Consider the following 22490-nt stretch of genomic DNA (forward strand, 5'->3'; position numbering starts at 1 on the left):
ACAGTAACACGCAATACATAATTTTAAATAGACAAACAAAAATGGAAGTTCCAAAATCAAACTTATACATACCGCAATCACATATTATTCAATACTCTCATACCTTCTTTCTAATCTTTCTTCAAAACTCTAAACAAATAGCTCTTTCATTTGTTTGTAGTGTAAACCTTCATTCAAAGAAGATGATGATTCGAAGAATTGTCTCAGGTCGATGCCTCGTTCAATACCACGCAGACCCACCATGTTCATTTATTCCACTAATATATAATCACGTGCTTTAGGGAAAAAGGCACATTCACTGTTTTTTTAGGCTGCATATCCCTAGGGGAGATTGTTGCATGTCTCTATCACATGCAAGGGGAGCACCCTTAATACAGTTATTTTGTGGCTTGTCTTATTGATTTCGTTTATTGAGTCTCCATCATAATTGCACATCTTTTGAATCAATTTTGAAACCGATTTGTTATCATTTTAGCATGCATAAAACAATGGTTATGTTTGAACTTGATCAAGAGGCTTTTAGTAAATTGCATGAGTTTGTGGAATAAAAATTATATATGTTTGATTCAAGTTAGGTGCAAAGAAAAATCTTAAAGTGCCTTTTAAAATCATGAAAATTGAGGTTTTGAGTGTTTTATTAGGATCAATCAAATTACACACTCATTTTGATTCGAATCAAATCCAACAAGAGTGAACCAAAACTTTCGAAATAACTTGATTTGACTCAGGTTTTCTATATGATTTGAATCAAGCAATTTTTTGTCACATTTGCTCAATTTGATTCGAATCACATTATGCACATGATTCTAATCACATTATGTTTTAGTATTTTTCTTAAGGGCCTAGAGCAATTGATTCAAATCACAGTTTCTACATGATTTGAATCACAAGGTCTTTGATTCAAAGCACGCATTGTACTTGATTCGAATCAAGTGAAAAATGAGTCAGAAATCAAAATTCCTTTTTTTCCATTCACTTGCTCATTTGACTCAAACAATGCATTGTTCTTGATTCGAATCTAACCACCTTTTACCACTCATTTTTATGCTTAAACTCAAGCACATATAAAACCTTTTGTCAACACTTTTTCAAGTGTGGAAATTCATAATCATTTGGGATTTTCTGTGACATCAACTCTCTCACTTTGAAAATTTCAAAGCTCTTGCATTGATTAGGGGAGACGATGTCTTAAAACTAACCGTTCTTGGAGATTGGTTAAATATTTTCATGTTCTTTCAAGATTGAAAAGTTATCATTGGTGCTGAAAAATTCTAGTGTGAAAAAAAGGAGGTTCTTCTCTCCAGATTCCGTTAGTAGTGACTGTTTGAAAGGCTACGGATAATGCGGAGTTCTTCTCAGATCTTAAAACAATTCACCGCTCAAGGAATCGATATAATAAAAGGTTTAATTGCTAAAGACGAAGGCTTGGAGTAGGGTTGGTGATATTGGAATATTCTTGTAGCGTTGATCGAGTAAAGATTGCACATAAAAGTTTGGTGTAAAGCTGAATACAAGTCAACATCCAAAATCGATAATTTATTTTCTTCAGCATTATTGAGGACTAGTGATTGTATATACTCGTGGAATATTTTACAAAATAATGGAATTATGCAGGTTCCGATGGGAAACCATTGAAGAGTGCATGTAGACTCACGCAAGGACGACAAAATCGAAGCACTATAAATTCTAGTGTCATCTCTCTACCATTTTCTCTTGCATTTAAATTTCATAGTATATTGCATGCCTAGGTTTTTTAATTCATAGAGTAGTTTATTGTTTATTGCATTGGTAGTGATTTATTGCTTAAGATTATGTTTTCTTGGAATTAGGACCTAATCGAGCTTTCGTGGTGATTAAAATCTAAAAAATCTATTGAGTAAGGAATTCGTAAATTGAATCATTGTAGAATTATTTCTCGTGAATTATACTAGTGGTGTCGATTGAATACCTTATGTATCATCATTAATTCAATTTGTGATATTTGTACATTGATGAAGTGTTTACGTGAGTTAATTTCTATTCAAGTATAATTCACTCAATTTCGCTCTAAAATACTTTCGTGCACATACTCTAAAAACTTTTGATAATTCAAATTCGAAGAATCGATTGAGCTTTATTTTAAAAAGTCTATTCACCCCCCTCTAGACTGTTTTCTTACACCATATTCTCATCCAAAAATTGGCATTAAGAGCTTGTCTTTTGATTAAGTTTAATCGACTCCAAAGGTTATGAGAATATGGGAGACGATGATGATCCAAATGGAGTGTACAATAGAGCGTCGATTTTTATAGGTGAAAATTATACTTATTAGAAATCGATCATGAATATATACTTGTTATCCGTTGATAAAAATATGCGGTGTGCCGACATTGAGTCCTAAAACACAAATAAATTTTCATTACCAAAGTGAAGTAACCAACAATTAATATTCTTGACAATAGAATTAACTTACAATCTTCTCAGCAACTATGCAAGTAGCCTCTGATGTGTACTCTCCTCTTGGACTTTGTCGATCTATCTTCCACTTCTCATGGCTTGGTGGTGGAGATAGACTACGATAAAGGATTAAGGAAGCATCTCCCAGTTCTTCTTGTCTTTGTTTTCTCGCTTTAATCATCGTTATCTCCTCACGTTTTTCATATCCTCCACAAGAAAATCTATGCGAAAATATATTTTGGCCATATTTTCCCTTCCATTCAGACTCTTAGCCTATTATAAACATATTAGAAATTTTAATTTGCATGGTTGTATCTAAAAAGCATCAGCACAACACAAGATTACACTTTACAATATAAAATTCCTACTAACCTCAAATTCAAGAGAATCGACAAACTTTTATCAAATCTTATAATCAATAAAATTATACATCACAACTGGATGAACAAGATTAGGCTTAAATTTTTTAATTGAATCTAATGTGAGTTGTGTCTTAATTTCCATCCAACTTTCTACAACATAATAAATCCATCTTTTCTTCAGCTTGTCATTTTTTGAACTTCAAAAACCATATACATTTACATCAAAAAGTTGGTATAAAAATAAATGTTCATATATATAGTTTACCAAGGGTGACAACTCTAAGATCAAATCATATAAGTTAACATTAATACTCCAATATCTTCTCATATACTTTTTCATATTTGCTTCTATCTTGTCCTAATTATCTATAGAAATACTAACTTTGTTTCGACCGTGTAATTCCACTTAAATCCTAAAAGTAGAAGCATTTTCACCATAACACCTCTCAGTTTGCATATTAAACTTGACTCACAACTTATCATCTATGTTGTGGACTTTTGTCAATGTTGCCATATTTAGGGAACCTCTAATATTTCTTATTTTGTTCTCGTGACTGTCATACCCCAATTTTTGACTCTAAGATCCCACCTCATTTGCATTAAATCTCAAAGAGTGTGATAATCATTATCATCATTTTCATGCATCATTTGCTAACTTAAAAAATATACAAAAAAGGATTGTGTTTGCTTGTTGCTTGTTTCCCAAGATAGGTGATTGATCAAGGAGCTCAAGCAATTAGGGCTTTGAAGCTCACCGAGTTATTCAAGATATCTCATATGCTCAAGTGATTTTCCTCATCAATATCCATACCCCGGTGTGGTGCAAGTCAAGATCAACAACTTTCAAATTCATCTAGTATCTCAATTAGGGTTTTGACCTAATTCTTTAAAGAAGTTAACTATTAGTCAAAGCATGGTCTTATGGATCAAATCATGATTCAAGGATCTCAAATGCTTCATCATAATCCACTCATATTATACATTTGGCTAGAAGATATTGATTTAATTGGTATTTTAAAGAATGCAATTCAATTGGAAAAAGTCAATTGTCCAAGATCAAATTTGAGTTTTGAGAAATTCGGTCAACTATGGACTTCCAAGAATCAAAATCATGAACATATGATTATAGAAGTCATTTTATCAAGGTTAATCAAGTAAATCAATCAAAGATTCAAAAGTCAAAGATTAGGGTTTTGACTATTTTCCTTAAGTTATGAAGATTTTGCATGGATAAGTGCTCAACTTTGAAAGCTTGTAAATTCTTCATTAAGAAATCATTTTTCGTACTCCAAAGGAAAAAATGAAGAGCAATTTATATTCTACATCTTCGTCCTTCAGGAAGAACTCCCAAAAGATGAAAGGATTTTGAGTTACGAAGCCATGAAGTTGATGACTTTTTCTCCAACACTTAGAAAATTTTACAAGTCTGAATTGTTTCTAAAAAGTGCCTAACTTTGAGGCCATTTTCAACAAAGATCCTTTGAGAATTAGAGAAAACTCCAAGCACCAAAGTTGTAGAGGATTTTCAGGGCTTTCCAAAAAGTACAATAGCTCACTTATAGCATTTGTGAGTTACAAGATTCGAAGAGATGAAGTTGGAAATCCATATTTGAATTATACGTCATTTGCAAGGCATGAACTTGTACAAACCATGAACCAAATCTGCATAATCTTTGATTGTAGACCACATAACTCGCAAATCTCATTCTAATCATAAGATTACACACACTTTTGAACCATTACCCAACTGATTTGAGCATTGTCCATTGATTCATGTCGTTTCAAGACTAAAATCACCATTGCCATTTTGGAAAAGTATCTTTAATCACCAACAACTCTTGCATTGAGCTTCCATAATGTTTGCTCTAATCACACTCCAATACAAAACCAATAAGCAACATCCTAATGCTCATAAAAGCCTCCCTATTGTCTTGATTAAGGCTTGCCAAATCTATGGGAGCCATAACTTTCACCTTTCTTCACAAAGAAGCAAGAGAAGCTAACTTTAGTTTGAAATAACCAATTGCTCATATATCCCCCCCCCCAAACCATAAATTGTGCCTATAAATATAAACCCTTGCATCTAAATCCAAACACACAAAAATTCCAAATTCACTACCTCACTTGAAAGCTTCAAATTTCACTTTGCATAAACTTGTGATTTTTGAATTCCAACCAAAATTTGTACCAATTAACCATTCAAAAACTTCATATACATCATTTAGAAGCTGTTTGATCCATCACATTGCATTTGTAACACCTCTACCTTCATCCTCCATTTTCCACTTCAAGCTTTGCAACTTGATTCGATTAAGGTGTTTCTGGCCATTTCAAAGCAAGTTGATCATTCAATTAGCATCATCAAGGTACCAAGAAGCTATTCCAATCATCAAAACACTTATGGGAGTGCTCTAAACCAGCTTTCGATTTACACTGCAAGAGGTAAATTTTTCAAACTCGAACTTTATCATTTGGACATCAATTCAAGAAAAGCTCGATTCTATCTTGTTTATAATCATGTGAGGATCAAAAGCCCTCTGTTAGTTATATTTATTGTTGATATGCATCATTTAATTTTGTTTTGAAATTTTAGGGTTCATATGATTTTTTGAGAAATTCGTGAGATATAGGTTAAATAAATTGATGAATGACATATGGTTGAGTCCGTATTGAAAAAATACACAATTTTCATATTTACATTTTTTAAAATAGTTGAGAATTGAGGGAGTTACAATTTCCAAAATTTCAAGATCTCAAGGTTGAAGATGAAGTTCAATTTTCATGTGTATTACTTGCATCTAATAATCTTTTTATGTTATAAAGTGATGAAGGTTCACTCCCTACCTCTGCGTCGGAAGCCTACGAAAAACAAAAATTATCATATTACAAACCCATCAATCAGGAGATATAAAATATACATATAATGTCAAAATTAAACACAGAGAACGCATACATGGACAATCACAGACAAAGGCAAGAAACTTTTAACGTTGCATCTCAAAAATTATAGTTTATCAACTAAAAACTAATAATGCCACTGGACCATTACTCTGAACCATTACTGAGTTATTTTTCTCAACCAAACCATATGCAATAAATCAAATGTTTATTTTTTTTTATAAACAATTTTGGACCTTTTAAAAAAATGGATTGGGATTAATACTGGCTTAAAAACAATTCACAAAAGGAACATTATAGATTTTAAGTAGTATTTAGTGAAATTCTAACCTTCAGATCTCAGATATCCTAATAGATGTCGAGACATTAATCTCTGAATAACATACAATGACAAGATAAACATGATTTAACAGCAAGGCTGGAAAGTAACTTAACATAAGTAATTGTTAATCCATCTCGGTGTACAATAACACCTACTCTAGAGGCTACCAAGCCAGGAAGTAAATCCACTATTAGTAGTATCAATTTGAAGTTAAACAACCATCGGTTTACAACTTCTCACTTAATCCCTACCCAGTGCAACTTCTACCTAATAAATTCCTAGATAAGAGAAACCCCTTTCACTTACAATCACCGCAGTGATGTCTCACAATAACAATCACAGTTATTGATATTGACGACCCTTTACCTCAATCTTCAATTACAAGAAACACTAGATTAAGAACTTCTTAATCAAGAATACTTGATCTTTCTTAAAAGCTTCAATCAAGAATAATAGCTTGAGACACAAGCAACACACACTTAGAACAATGTATCAACGTTACCTAAGTGACATACATACATTCAATACTTAATAGCTTATGAATGCATGACAGAACTTAGAACTCCATAAAGACATTCCTACTCTTCTATCAAGAATGATATTAGAGAGGCTCACAATTAACACAGAAACTCTAACCTATTCCACCGTAAGTTCTACTCTTCAATTAGGTTTGTAGTCTTCTATTTAAAGCACACATCTGGACTAGATTTGGGCTTCAAAACGCAACAAGAAGACTGGTAAAAATATGCACAAGATTCTCCATAAAAATAGGTCTTCAATCAATAGTTTCCTAAATAATCTCCTTATTTAGAAACTATGAACACATCCTGAAACACATATAAGATATTTTATCCTTAAATTAAGCACCATATTGGATTGCATAATATTCTCCAAATATTTTGCATCTGTAACAACTTAAACAAATTCCAAAAGTCGAGCTTAACACTCAGTCACGATGTCGGATGGTCCTTCATAGAACATCTTGTTTGACATGTTATACCAGTTGCAGTAGATAGAACATCTTGTTCAACATATTATTCTGCATATATTTTCTACAAGTTGAATTCTTCTATCTAACATGTTACTGTCTAATTCGTTTTACAAAAATTAATGTCGATTATATAATCTGAGAATTAACAATCCCTTTGGCAAATTTTGGCTAAAACAAATTTATATATTACAATTCAGATTTCAGCAACAAAACAAAACAAAAAAGACAGAAGTCCAGCAAGCAAAGCTCCAGCAGTACTCATGCACTCCTCAACTTTAACCCTTAACTTGAGACTTTAGCAGCAGACCTAAATGTTAGAAACTCAATCTTCATATGAAGGTTATCAGGATATCACATTCGACATATTTTCACAACAGTCCAAACACCTCCATCCAATTCAACACCACAGTCCAACAACCTCAGGAAATGAGTAGAAAGTCCTGAAGTCATTTGGTGTACATGAGGAAGAAGATAACTGACACTCCCCCTCAATGCAGGAACCAAATCTAGCCACTGATGGAATTATCCAATTTTCCCTCCTGATGGATAATTCTTCCAGAGGGCATAAGAGACCCTATTAAGTGGCATAAAGACCCCTTAAGAGGCATAAGAGGCCCCCTAAGCAGCAACCAAACACTAACCTAGGTAATTGAAAACACAAGACACAATTGTTTTCATAACTCTACAAGATATAAAACAAGCATGACTCATGATGGAACATCGTTTTTGACATCTTTGTAAAACCCATAACCTCAGATGGAAGAAGAAAAATAGACCCCTGAACATATTCTTTCTCCCCCTTTTTAGTCAAAAATTAACAAAGAAGGCCGTTACAGACCCATACCCAGACAATACTCACCCATACCCAGAAAAAAGCCATAAGCCTATTAAAAAACACAAAATAAGACGAGATAAGGGATGGCCTCTTTAAATAGTTGGGGAGTTACTTAGGAAATAACAATCCTTGACTGCAACAATGGTCTTGGTCAAAGAAAACGTTATTTGAGGAAGATAACACCACCACAAATCAATATGCACTGTCCAATTCAATTTATAACGGCTTTATTGACTCTGGACCGATTCTCCTGAACACAAGTTCCAACACATGTGCATGCATAGTCATGCCAAACACATTTTAAACTCCCTCCTGATGTGTACTAGAAAACTCCGTCCAACAAATTGCCTTGTTGGTCTTAAATGAAACAAGTCCTGAATAATGTCCTGAACAACTAGTCCGTCTTCTCTTGTATTTCCAAGACTTCTTTAGTCAATAAAGAAAACTGGTGTATAAAGCAATCACGTGATCTGAAGTAAAATTACCATGCCTTCTACTAATCCTCAAGTACACTCTTCTCATTCATAATATGTGACGTAGACCAAAATATTAAGACATCATGTGTAACACGCAACAGTAAGAACTCCATTTAGTTCCACTAACCACTACAGAGAAAAATAAATTCTCCCATCCCAAATGGGTGACTCAATCAATTTACTCCTCTTGACTGGAGCCATCATGTTGTCATACCCCAAAATTTGCCCGATCAGATCTATATCTTTTAATTCATCAAGGGTCAAAATTAAGAGTCATGGGGTTTGACATTCCTATTGTCAAACCCGCCCTCTTATAAAATATCCTGAGAAATAAATGGGGTGCGATTAACAAGTGTTTCAAGGGTTTCATCATTTGTTAATATTATTTTTCTTTTTGCTAACATCTGCATTTTTTTTGGATTATTGTTAGTAAATTTTATTACTTCTAACTATTAGTATTTAATATTATTAATTTTATTATTAATATTAATATTAGGTGATATTATTATTATTATTATCTAGGATTATTATTATAGAATTTGTATATATTATTATTAACTATTATTATTACTACTAATTTTAATTATTAGAATTATTTTAATTATTAAGTTAGTTGGGCAATAGGCCCATTAGGTGTAGAAATACCCTAATTCGACTAATATAAATAGAAATATTTTCTAACAAATACAAGGGGGGGCCGATACAATTTTGGAGATGAATTTCTTCATGTACATACACTAATCCTAACCCACACAGGAACGAACCAATGACACAAACTCTCTTACGAATAGCCTTTTCCAGGAGATTGAGAAATTAAAAGTCTTTCCAAAAAAGACACTGTTCGTCATCACCAATTCCCTTTACCCTTGTACAAAACCAATTCCAAAACTTACACAAACAGCAGAAAAAAAGCCATTCACACACTGTTGGGGTTAAAAGAGAAAGAGGATTCAAAGTATCAAAGAGGAGGGAGGACAGAAATTCCTATCGGAGCCGCTGCAAGCAACACGACGCCGACACGCCTCCGCCCTCAATCACTTGCCGTCGGATCCCTCCCACGATCTACCGGCCACGACACTCCCTCCGTGACTTCCGGCCAGCCCAACCACGCGTAGCCCCCGCGAGTGGAATCACTGTCATTCAAGACCTTCGGAGGCGGTAAGTTCGTTCATGTTTGGTAAGTCTTCCTTTGGAATTCGATTTACGTAATTTAAGCGTTTTTGATGCAATTTAATGTTGTATATGCATTAGTGCTGAGGTTTAGATCGTTTCTGGTTCATTCGATTGGAATTTTGACGCAAATATGGCAAGATGCCATTGTTGGGTTCTTATGTTGTTCAAATGAGGGATTCCTATTCGAGGTGATCTTAGGTCCAATACATAAGCATAGTGTGTTCGTGGGATTGTGTACTGTCGATCTGGAATGTTTTTGTAGGTTTATTAATGTTGAAGTTGCGGATTTAGAGAAAGGAACATATAGCCACAGACAAAACCGTGGGTGTAGGTGTTTTTTCCAGAAACCGGCGCAAGGTTGAAGAAGATCCTGGGAGGCGCAAGGACATTTCATTTTTTTTATTATTTAAAATAAATGTATATTCATTTATTTTGTTTGATGGTGAAGCTAGTAACAGCAAGTGGCCATTTGCCCAGTGGATAAAGGGAGCCCGCAAGGTGTTGGTGTTTGGGGGAGGGGGTTCGATCCTCACTCCCTACATTATTTCATGAAGTTTCTTTGTTTCTTCCTATTGGCAGATCCTTTGCAACGATCCTATGCATTCCTACCATACATCCTCGCATCACAATCGTTGGATCTACAGCAAATAGGATCCAACGCTCTACAGCTTGAGGTTCCACCATGAACGCTCATGAACCAGCAGCACAAGATTGTAGCCCGGGTTTTGTACAATTATTATTTTATTTATTCATTTGTTTTATTCATTAATTAGCTTAGGATATGAACTATTTAATTTAATTAGTTATTTGATTGGGATTAGGGTTTAAAATAGGATTAAGGCTATGGTTAGGATTGTAAGTATTAGGGTTTGTCCAGTCCCATCGCATTTGACAAAACATTAATCTTAATATTAATTTTCTCCCCGAATCGACTATACCTATTAGTCGCAGTAGGCGAGAAATAATTTTGATTAATTTAATTTATTTGATTAATAATTTAATTAATCCTTTATTCAATTCTCTCCTCGACCCGACTAAATCTATTAGTCGCATTAGACGAGAGATAAAAATATATAAATTAACATACATTCAATTTGCTGCCCGCGACGATCAATCTATCGATCTGAGTAACCAGCAATGCCCATTAATCTGTTAGCTATACTGATCAAATCTATTGATCACCGCATCTAACAGTGACATATCAAATCAGGGTTGTACGCCCAAAACCACATCTAAAACACTAAACCACGATACTACGGATTTACATCCTTTCAAACACTGCGATGTTCACAACTACGATAAGGTAATTCAAAATACCTTCGAACTTCGTATTTCAAAACAATTTCAAAACAACTTCAAACAACCTCATATCAATTCTAAGGCGTACAACCCTGTGCCCGAACTACGTTGACTCTGATTCTCCATTAGGAGATACGTAGGCACTTGGATAACCAAGGCGAGTCCCCTTCCCTAAAATCTCAATTTTTCCCCTATTCACTTCCTTAGTTATAAACCTTAATTTTAGCCATAAACCTTTATCTTTAGATACAAACCTTAGGAAAGGGTTGAGGGTGCCTAACACCTTCCCTCAACCTGATTATAATAATCTTACCCCGATCTCTTAACTGCGTAGGGTTTCCTATTCGCCCTTCAGAATAGGTGGCGACTCTAAAAGTCTAATTTTTAGGGCAGGTTGCTACACATGTCCCTGTTAAGACCAAAGAAACTCCATCCAACTGTCTTATGTCACGACATTTCATCTGACATCATAACCTCATCATAGTTACATAATCTTCAAAAGATTGAATAGTTCACGAGATTCAAAGGACTATTCATTGTAACAATAATCCATATACGAGACTTAACTCCCCTTGTCATGGATAAACAATACTCATTCTCATAGTGAATCACTACTATGTCACACACTCATGACTCTATGGAATACTGAGATGTCGTGCAACCTTGGTTTAACATACATCTTCAGTTTGCTTGTTTCACAAGTTTCAGACTGACACAATCTTTTCCTGTATCCGAAGAAACCACCACCTCATAATCAAACAGATCAGACCAACCATGAAATTACTCTTCTAGTGAGATTAGGACTCTTTAACACGTGCTTGATTGGGTATTCGGTCTTCACCATTATCTCGTGGTTGTGAAGATGGCTAAAGGTTAGTGCTCAATACTTTTGTATCTCGTCTTATCGTCCTTGAAAACCTTGATTACAAAAAAAGAATCACCATCCCCCTCTTTATATCCATAACTAAAGAAAAACTTAGTGTTTTACTTGTCACAGAAAACTATATATACAATGGGGTGCCCTGTTGCGGACTAGTTAATATTTGTGGTGTGGATAGGAATGTTTTTCATTTTCATAAGATATGTTTTGCATTCTATGGTCCAGTTAAACCTTTCCTTTTTCCTTAGCATTATGAAGAAGTGGAGTGCTTTACCTCTAATACTAAATCTTGACAAGATGGCTATTCTTCTGTTTAGTTTTGTACTTACTTGATGCTCCTAAAAAGTATCATACCATTGATGGTTTCACCCTTATCATAGTTTTCCTAGATTTTATTTCATTAAACAAAAATTCCAAAATTTTACTCGTCTCAACTTCAAAGGAACAATTGAAAAGGTTCATACGCATACTTTACTTTATGGCCAAACTTGTGATTTCTTTCAAGTCCTGGAAGTGAAATCTTGCACGATGTGTCTTGAAATCCATTTAATCTATATAGATCTCTAGGATTTTACTATTTTTCTCCTCAAAATATTTATACATCAAACATTAAGAGGACATGTTAGTGGTTTTGAGGCTAAAAGGCATCACTTTGTAGTTGTACTTGCACGTGTTTGTCATGAATTTTTTATGAGTATCCAAGGGATTCATCTTGATCTAACTATACCATGAGTATGCGTCAATAAAACTTAAGACCTTGGTAGCTAAATTTATATCAATCAAACTATCAATTTTAGGCAAAGGGTATGGATCCTTTGAGGAGGTTGTTTAAATAACGGTGAAATCTACTCACATTCTTCATTTATAGATGGATTCCCTCACTATTATCATGTTTGCCAGAACATGGGATAAGTTTTATATTTTGTGAAGCTAGTGTCCTTCGTCTTCATAACACATTTGGCTACTGCTTTCATTTTTTCTTTCTTAGTGTGTCATTTTTCTAGAATATGGGTTTGATTGAATAGGGCAACGAAAACTTTTAGTTTACAATAATTTCCCCAATGCCTTGAAGATCATAAGGATTCCAAGAAAAGATATTTGTATTCTCTCTTAGTAGATCCACTATTGACTCCTCTTCTACAGCTTTCAAGAATGTTCCGAGCTTGGTAGTTTGATGAGTATGCTTTCATGTCTTCATTGCCTTTAAATCTTCATTAGGGTTTCTTTCACCGAAATCCTCGCTTGGTTCCAAGTTGGCCACGACATGTGTGTAGTTGATGGTGTGCGAGCTTGCCTTAAGTGAGGTTATAATCTTTCCTTTTTCCCGTTGTAATTTTTAAAAATGTTTTGGTAATATCATCTAGAAATCTCTTACATTTCCCCCTTCATTATCCTTGCCCCATTAATATCCGATGGATACTTCAGTATCAAGTACAAAGTGTAAAGGAGGTCCGAAAACATGTTTAATGCAAGTCGTCTTATGATGATGTTGTAACATAAGAATGGGGTATGTGTTGGCCAAGCAACTCCAAACACAAGAGGGAGATAAATTGTGGTTGATAAAAATCAAAGTTCAATTATTAAAATATTGATTTTTAAAAAACATTTAAGTTGATTTTATTAAGCAAACAAAGACTAAGTAGCAAAATAAATAAATCGAAGAGTATAAGAGAGATGGAGAGAAGGAAATATAGCGTAAAGAAAATACATAAATGAAAAATAAAAAAGATAAGGGATAGAGAACAAGCACCATGAATTTATATAAGTTCGGCTTAACCACTTCGCATACTCTTGTTCTCAAATGTTTCCTCTTGAGAGTTTCCACTAAAATGATTTTGAGTTTTTCACAGGATATGTCCACGAACCTTCTTACAACAGGAAAAAAAATTACATAGGCTAATCTTCAAACCAAACAAGAGAATTTATCAAGTTGAATTCAAGAACCAAACAAAAAAATTTCACAAGCTAGTATGAAGAACCAAACAGAGCTTTTGACAAGTTAAGCTCAAGAATCAAACAAAGATTTTCATAGGACAATCTCAAGAACCAAACAGAGATTTTTGCAGACTAGTCTCAAGAACCAAACAACACTTCTCAAAACATTTACATGAGAGAAAATACCCTCTTGAATAAATATTAGCACGCCACCAATACAAAATTTTCACAATTATTTTTCACTGTCTTAACACTAAGTCAACTTTGATAAAAGAATAGAAAAAGTAAAAGAAGAGGGTACGAAGTGAGAAAGATAGATTTCAAATTCAAATTCTGGTGTACAATGAAATGAAGATAAGTCTCTTTTATAGAAAAATATTTGGTTCAAAAAAGAAATGATTCATGAAAATTTTTAATATTCTAATTGATCAACTCTATATGATAGAAATCAATTAGACAAACTAAATATGAAGAAAAAATTTAATTCCACCCTCATTAATGGACTAAAAGTTTCTCTAATCGATCGGAGGTGCTACAAATATGTTAATCATTTAACTATAATCTTATAATCGATTAACTAGTACAAAAAGTATTCTTAATTGATTAACAAGTACTTTAGTAAGTAAACAGAAGTCCCTAAATTATTTAGTTAAGATTATGTTTTCTCTATTTGATTGAGGAGTGTAAACTTCAACAAGGATCATGTATTTTTAATACTTTTGAAAAACATTGTTACTCAAATTTTAACTTGCTTTATCTGCTTAATGTTCCTTTATATATATATATACCAAAAGACTAATGATTATCTATCTTTCTCTCTCTTTTCTCTCCGGCCATGTGGAACATTTTAAGCAAAAACTTGTATTCAATCATTGAACTCATGTGAGTTCACTTAAATCACATGTAGATCTAATTTGGTAAACTATAACCTGGCACCTATTCTTGTATTGTATATGATTATTCTTGTATTGTATATGATTAATGATCAAAACCTACACATAAATTTAGTGTAGGATCACAAATTTGAGACTCAAAGCTCTCCTAGTGTGTTGGTGGATCTAAGCACTTTTATCTTTAATTTTTTTTTTGTGGGGATTAAATCCAAGTATTATATAAGGCCAACATAGCAACATGGATAGGACATCTCTTAAAGAATGGGATCAAAGGAGGGACCCTCCATTAAGGAGTATCCACCCTCTCCACTTGTTTATCTAGCATACTTACCTTACTACTAGCACTGAAGTGATTATTTTGTCCTAGAGTTATCAATGATTTTATTAGACAAATATATTTTATTATTTCATGTTCATTTTCTAACATAAATTTTCTATCAATTGTATCCTTAATAACAATCTTCACATCATTCTTCAAATTGATGATGTAGTTTACTAGTTGACCATTAAATTCTGTCATGCATCACGATCTAAAAGTCTACTTACGACTACTTATCTTGTTAACTTGGAAATTTCAATATCTATTCAACTTGAATACTTCAATATCCAATCAACTTGGATATTTCTTTGGTCAAGATGAAACTTTTTTTCTTTTATTTAAAACAAATAAATTGTATTCTTGTATACTTTTGATTAAAGTGTTTTCAATGAACTTGGCACATATATAATTATACATTTGGTTACATTACATTCATAAGAACATGCATACGTTGACAATATTGAAGGTTTGTTTTTTTCCATTTTAAATTTTTGTTCATAGCTAATCATTGAAATAACTCAGGTAATGAGGCCCAATTAGTATATGTCTTCAAAATCTTCTGTACCTCCACTACTCAAGATTCCATCTTCACCAAGGAAACAGGATATTATTGAGACAATGAATGTTAAATATTATAAAGAAAATATGGAAACTTAAAACTAACTTTTAAGCTCTTGCATCAGAAAGATTGTAGAGTATGCTACACCAGTTAGTGTAGCTGTCTTACAAATACTTTATATCAGTATTATTCTTATGCTGTTTGTACTTCATGAAGTCATCTATTAGAGAATTCTATAGTGACTTCTAACACACTCAAAAAGGAACTATCTCAACTAAAAAGGATAACATATAGCACAATAATGCCCTCTTGGGTATAAATTACTTATTCATTGAACTTCAATGTGGATTGGTCTCAGACTTTTCCACTTGAATTCATTACAGCAAATTTTTGTTTGACTTATGAGTTGGATATAAAATACACAAGAACTAAGAATATGAAATTCAACAACCACAAAAATATCATAGGCATTCATTAAAAGTAAGTATATTCAAATTCATGATTTTTTGGTATTATTAGAAAGATAAAATGTCTCAACAAAGATAAATTCTAGTGTTACATATCAATCAGAATTCTAACGGTGAAATTGTTCAAAGACTAGATGAAACAATTCTGCAGAGTTTAGCCAATATACACCTGAGCCATGGACTTCAAGAAATCGGCTGAGATTATATGATCATTTAGACTTCTTTCCTTGTTTTTTCTTGATAACTTCGTCAGTATACATTATGCCCTTGCCTTTGTAAACTTCAGGTGGCTTACAGTTGCGAACAGTAGCAGCAAACTGATGCACCCTTTGCTTGTCTATGCCAGTACAACAAATTACATTGTTTTTGAAGCAGAAAACACGGACAGCAGGAGGCGCTGATAATTCCACCTCATGACTGTAACCCAATTTGAGATACAATAGACGCCCTGCAGATTCGGCTCTAGCTTTGTATCCAACACCCACAATCTTAAGAAAGCGGAAAAATTTGGCCTCCATTAATTCCAAAGCAAATCAGTTTCCTAACATTGCCACAGAACCAAAGTTTAGAAATGAATCAAATTGATCTAGATCCTGTCTAATAACTATGTAAGTAGATGATACCATACTTATTACAAAACATAACATAAAAACACATTTATTATCATGTGTGAGCAACTGCAGCCACAGGTTGAGTTGCTGCTGTACTCAAAGTAGTTAAAATTTAGATTTTATGCAAATTCAGAAAGGTAAAGTATTATTATAAGTCATGGAATTGTAACACAAATCCTAAGATTTTCAATATTCATACGTATGCATATAAAGTAGCACAAGTAACTGAGCACGACAAATAAAACCTTAAATCATGCTTCTGATACTTATATAAATTTTTAAGTCATTAACATAAGCAAGTCAATAACAACGTCTTACAACCTCATAAGTCACATACAATTTACAAAACAACTTAAGCTAGTAAAAAACACCGACAACACCTAATCCTTAATCTCTTCTAAAGGCGGCACATCACAACTACCATCATCCCTATGTTCAATGGGATTGGAGTATCATTTTCCTCCAGAATCCACTCATCGTCACATGAGACGTCATCAAAATGTATATCCTTCTTAAACAAGTTATTGATAGTGGGTAGTGGGCTAAATCTTCTCTTCTTCAAAATATTTTTGGAGCTGTCAACAACACCCTTCACTACTTTCCCTTTTTCGGTAAGTTTTACACTATCACTCCTATTTCAAGGAACATTCTTAGGCTTGTTTCTACAGCTAAGTATGCGGGAGGCAGCAGCAGCAGCAGACCCCTCACCAGTAGCAGCATGAGAATTTGAAGCCATTTGGTTAACAACAAAAAACAGAGCAAAAATAAGACAAGAACTGGTTGCATAGAATAAAGAAGGTTGTTTGTGGAGAAAAAATAAGGTCGTGGAGAGAACTAACGTGTAACGAACAAGAAGGTCGCACATTGTTTTTAAATGAATAATTAAAGGTTGCACAGTGTGTTTTTAATTAAACTAAAAAAATTAATAGGAACATTTTTGTAACCAAATAACTCTTTTCATAAACACATGTGCATAAGGGGGTTTTCTTCTGACCCACGCACAAAAACCCGGTTCCTCTCCCTAACCCTAGCACGCATCATGTGGCCGCCAACCCTAAATTAGAATCGCAGAAACTCCAGAAAGATCACAGATTATTCAATTCAACTATTAACAACTACAATTCCACCCGATTTCAACATAATCCAGTTCTATGTGGACTCTTAATCACTAAGAGTGCGTACAATCATCGAATGGTGTGTTTCTGCAATGTGAAACACAAGAATGTGTGTAGAGTAAAGTACATTGTACTACTCCACAAGAATGCCCATTTTCAACCATTGAATTCACACTTAAGAAAAATTAAAAACCAATGCTTTATGCATACTATAGTATTTGTCTAATGGTTTTAATAAATCACAGAATCAATCGAAGCTATGAACTTAATTCCATAATTTTGTGAAAATCATCCATAGATGTTATACAAATCGCGATGAAATCCCATCATTGCGCACTATAAGAGAGGGGGAGGAAAATGAGAGAATGAAAGAGGAAAACCTGGTAGAGTTTATCGCTGTTTCGGGCGGACGACGACCAACTGAGCCTGCAATTTCCGGGCAGTTGAGTTCTGAGCTGACTCCAACTTTGTTGTTTTAGGGTTTTCATTGGAAAAATTTGCTCGGTTTTGTCGATCCCTGTCATCTATTATTTTTTATCTCAAATATAAATAAATTAGTAATTAGTAATTATTATTATTATAATAGAATAAATTGAAATTTTTGTCTAAAAACTATAGGCTATCTTCCATACAAATACATTTTATTAGTATATTATAATTGATGACTAGTAGTTTATAATGGGAAATTTTTTTCCAATGGGAAATTTTTTTCCATCCTACTCAAATTTATGAAAACTCAAAATAGTCACACGTGTTTTTGGATATACATTTCAGAACATATCTTAAATTATCTTATCTTTTGTAAATTCAACAGTCATTTTATTTTTGTTAAAAATTAGTCTGGAGATGCATCTCCGAAATTTTTATAGGAATGTACTTGGTGATGTATCTTTGAAAACACCATTGAATGCATTTTAAGATATTTAAACATCATTATTTCATATATGCATCTTTGAAATCTTCTTGCATACATCTTGGACAAAAATACTATCTTAAGTGAGTATTTTTTTTTTAAGGCAAAGTCATTTTAATCGGACTATCAATGTCATAATTTAATTCAAACATTAATATACATGCACATTATAAAACAAAGTAATGCATTAATTAAAAAAACATCTCATAATACTACAAACATTGTTCTCAAAATATGGAAAATAATAATAAAACATCTCAAAATACAATATATATATATATATATATATATATATATATATATATATATATATATATATAACTTACCGTGTATGCCGAATCCTAATCCCTTGGCTCATCCTCGACCGTCGGTAAACCAAGGCATTCTATGCCTCGATAAAAATGGCATGTGCGAGGGCAACCGCATCATCGCCACCTCTCTCAAATCGCCAAAACTCTATGCTCTCATATACATAAGTTGCATAATATTTTGATAAATCGGCAATACATCAATGGCATGGCCATCCCGGGCGTGCTCATTCTCCACGATCTTCTCATGAGCTGGCCTAGGTGGACGTCTATGAGTGTCTAGTGTCATGACAGAGTGTGACACACTATAGAACCAAGTCATGTAATCTTCCACATAAGACCACTGACTTGTGGTTGACATCCTCCAATACTCCTCTAGCATCAGATGACTATTGTAATCTGTTAGTATGTCATCAAGATGTCTACAGACGATACTATCAGGACGCATGCATCTCTCTGACAGATACTTGCACATCATATTCCTCCCACATTCCAACCATCCGGAGTATAATGAAACGGGGTCAAAGGCAACATGTCAGTCGATGTCATCATGTGCAGTCTGGTAAATATATAGATGGACGGTCCCACAACATTATTCTCTCTGCGTAGGGAATACATGCAAGCACGTGGCCAATCCTCAGTATACCTTACCACATTATCAAACTTGTGTATGCGGTGAAAGTGGGATATGATACATCTCTGTAAATGAATAAGAAAAAATATTAGTAACAAGTGTAAAGAAAAGTGCTTTTAAAATTATTAGTAGCTGAGGAAATTATCGTCAGCATGGTGCATTAAATTATCATTTGCCTCGTGAACGGCCGATATTTGGGTAGATCCAAAATAAATAACCATCATCTCCTGGGCTTCATCACGCATGATCCTGGAATGATAAAGTAACTTCCTCCGGATGGGAAGGTGTAAAAGGCAAGCGACGTCATCTAGTGTAATCGTCATCTTGCCAATGAGGGAGTGGAAAGATGACGTTTCATTATGTCATCTCTCAACAAAAGCCCGTTACATACCATGGCCAACGATCTTGTACCCGGGGCACTCTAGCCCTCTCACGTCAAACTGACGCATGATGGATTTCACGGTTGAGTCTCAATCTGTAAGTGTTGTTTGCAGCCATTTTTCTTGAAGAAAATGACATCAGTCTGCATCTAGGAGAAAATCAGAACATTTCCGCACATGCATCTCTAGAAACCAGTTAGGACACAATTCTGAAATGCATATCTAAATAAGCTCGTGTGTCTAACAATGGCATAAACGCAGACCAGTCTTGTCCTAACCTACCAAAATGCAACCAAATGAGAATGCTTATATCTAACAGCTACCTATTTTGAATGTGACTAATACCTAATGCATTTAAAACACCTTATTTTACCTATTACATTAATCAAAACTAAAAAAATAAAATAAAAAACTTACTCAAAAATGTTGTGGATGAAAAATCTTGAATGTAGTTAGTGGAGTGAGTTGGAATTGGAAAGCTTAAAGTAGAAGTAGTGTTGTTCCTTGAAAAAAGGACTGGAAGAAAGTTGCTCATGAGCTCCAATAAAGGTTTGTAAAAGTTTCACAAAATCAAGAAGGAGAATAGGTTATGCTCGCGCGTGTATATATAAATTAAACGCGTTTGGAGATGCATCTCCATAAAAAAACCTGATTTTGAAAATAAGGATTTAATCCAAAGATGCATCTGCAGACACTCCCTAAAACATATACGGAGATGCATCTCCGAATTAAATTTTGGAAAAATGAGAGACGCTCACCCAATTGCGCTTTTTGTGGAAAAACAGTGCATCCAGAGATGCATCTCCGAAAACTGAACACATTTTTTGAAGGATAGAAAAACACTTAGAAAGGGGGGGTTTGAATAAGTGTAGTTTTAAAACTCTTAAGATAAAAACAATTTTCACAATGATTTTTATCCTGGTTCGTTGTTAACTAAACTACTCCAATCCACCCCCTTGGAGTGATTTACCTCACCTGAGGATTTAATCCACTAATCGCACAAGATTACAATGGTTTTCCACTTAGATAACCTCTAAGTCTTCTAGAGTATTCTGATCACAACCTGATCACTTTAGGAACACAATGCTTAGATACCCTCTAAGACTTTCTAGAGAATCCGATCACAACTTGATCTCCTATAGTTCTTATAAATGAATGTAAACAAATTCTTACAAGAGTATTATAATGCTTCTTAAAAGCTATAATCACAACTGTGATATTTCTCTTAAAGTTTAAGCTTAATCTCACTAAGATATTACAACAGTAATGAAGTGAGGTTGAAGAGCTTTTAGAATTTGACAGCGTTTCTGTATGTTTGCGCAAAGTGTTGTATTCAGCTTCTCATCAGAACTTCTATTTATAGGCGTTTGAGAAGATGGTCGTTGGGAGCATTTAATGCGTTGCGTAATCCGTACAGCATTGCATTTAATATTTCACTCTTTTGTCAACTACCTCGAGCCTTGCTTTTCCTGCTTTAACCGACGTTGCCTTTAATAGCTTCTAACGTTCCTTTTGTCAGTCAGCGTAGCCTGACATCTTGTACTTGCTTCTGATCTGATGTTTGTATAAACAACGTTTGAATATCATCAGAGTCAAACAGCTTGGTGCAGAGCATCTTCTTGTCTTCTGACCTTGAAGTGCTTCTAGCGTGATACCATGAGAACTTCAGTGCTTCTGCTTCTGATCTCACGTTCTTCTGATGCTTCAATAGACCATGTTCTGATTCTGCTTGACCATCTTTTAATGTCTTGCGAGAGCATGTTCTGATGTTGCATACTTGAACCTTCTGAGTCAGTGCTTCTTGCGCTGATTTTGTGCATACTCTTTATATATTTCCTGAAATGGAAATTGCATAGGATTAGAGTACCACATTATCTCAAGCAAAATTCATATACATTGTTATTATCAAAACTAAGAATATTGATCAGAACAAATCTTGCTCTAACATTTTTTACTTTTCATTAGGAGTTAAGGAGAACTTACAGAGATGCATACAAAGATCAATTTATGGAGGCTTATGATCTAGCTTGCACATACTCAACTCAAATTAAACCAAAAAAATATTTAAATAAATATAAATGAATTTATTTATATTAAATTCTGTACTTTAAATTAAAATATAAAAATAGTTTAATTATTTTGAATAACTTATGAAGATAAGTAGAAAAAGCCTTATGAAAAATGACATGAGTTATTTTCATAAGTATTCAAAAACAAAAATAGTCTCACAAAATTTATGCTACTAGATAAGTTCAGATAAGTCAGATATATCAATACAAAAAAAACATTTAATCTCATTGTTCTTTCAATTTGTTAGTTTATTTAAATATTAGTTAAATTGTTTGTTTATTTACATATGTTCAAGTGAAATAAACTTTTAAGTACGTTAATAGGTCAACTAGATCTTCGAAAGTATCAGACTTTGGCCTAAAAATAAGTCTTTGAGAGACTACAAGTCAACATATTCCAACCCCTTCTTATAATTGATGATTGCTAGTGTTAGCTGATAAGTTAGTTGAAGTATTTGATAAATTAATGATTTCAATAGTTGATAAATGTAAAATGATATAAAATGTCATTTTATAATTAATAACTTACCGATCATGTTATCTTTTATATATTATTATAATTAACTAATTGTTATTGAATAAAATTAACCATAACAATAAACACATATAAATTAT

General features: G+C 33.6%; 1 protein-coding gene across 1 annotated transcript; it reads right to left on the minus strand.

The window, feature by feature from the left end:
• Positions 1-15578: 15578 nt before the first annotated feature.
• Positions 15579-18089, minus strand: LOC131614442 (large ribosomal subunit protein uL6m-like). The gene is made up of 2 exons (XM_058886027.1): positions 17952-18089; positions 15579-16386 (listed from the first exon to the last, which is right to left on the minus strand). Exon 2 carries the CDS (start codon positions 16361-16363, stop codon positions 16055-16057), a length of 309 nt encoding a protein of 102 aa, XP_058742010.1. The 5' UTR covers positions 16364-16386; positions 17952-18089; the 3' UTR covers positions 15579-16054.
• Positions 18090-22490: the final 4401 nt, after the last annotated feature.

This window comes from Vicia villosa, linkage group LG1, assembly GCF_029867415.1.
Source record: "Vicia villosa cultivar HV-30 ecotype Madison, WI linkage group LG1, Vvil1.0, whole genome shotgun sequence".
In the NCBI taxonomy this organism is placed as follows: domain Eukaryota; kingdom Viridiplantae; phylum Streptophyta; class Magnoliopsida; order Fabales; family Fabaceae; genus Vicia; species Vicia villosa.

Coding starts and splice junctions, on each gene's coding strand:
- LOC131614442 (XM_058886027.1), bottom strand. CDS start 16,363: ATGGAGGCCAAATTTTTCCGCTTTCTTAAGATTGTGGGTGTTGGATAC.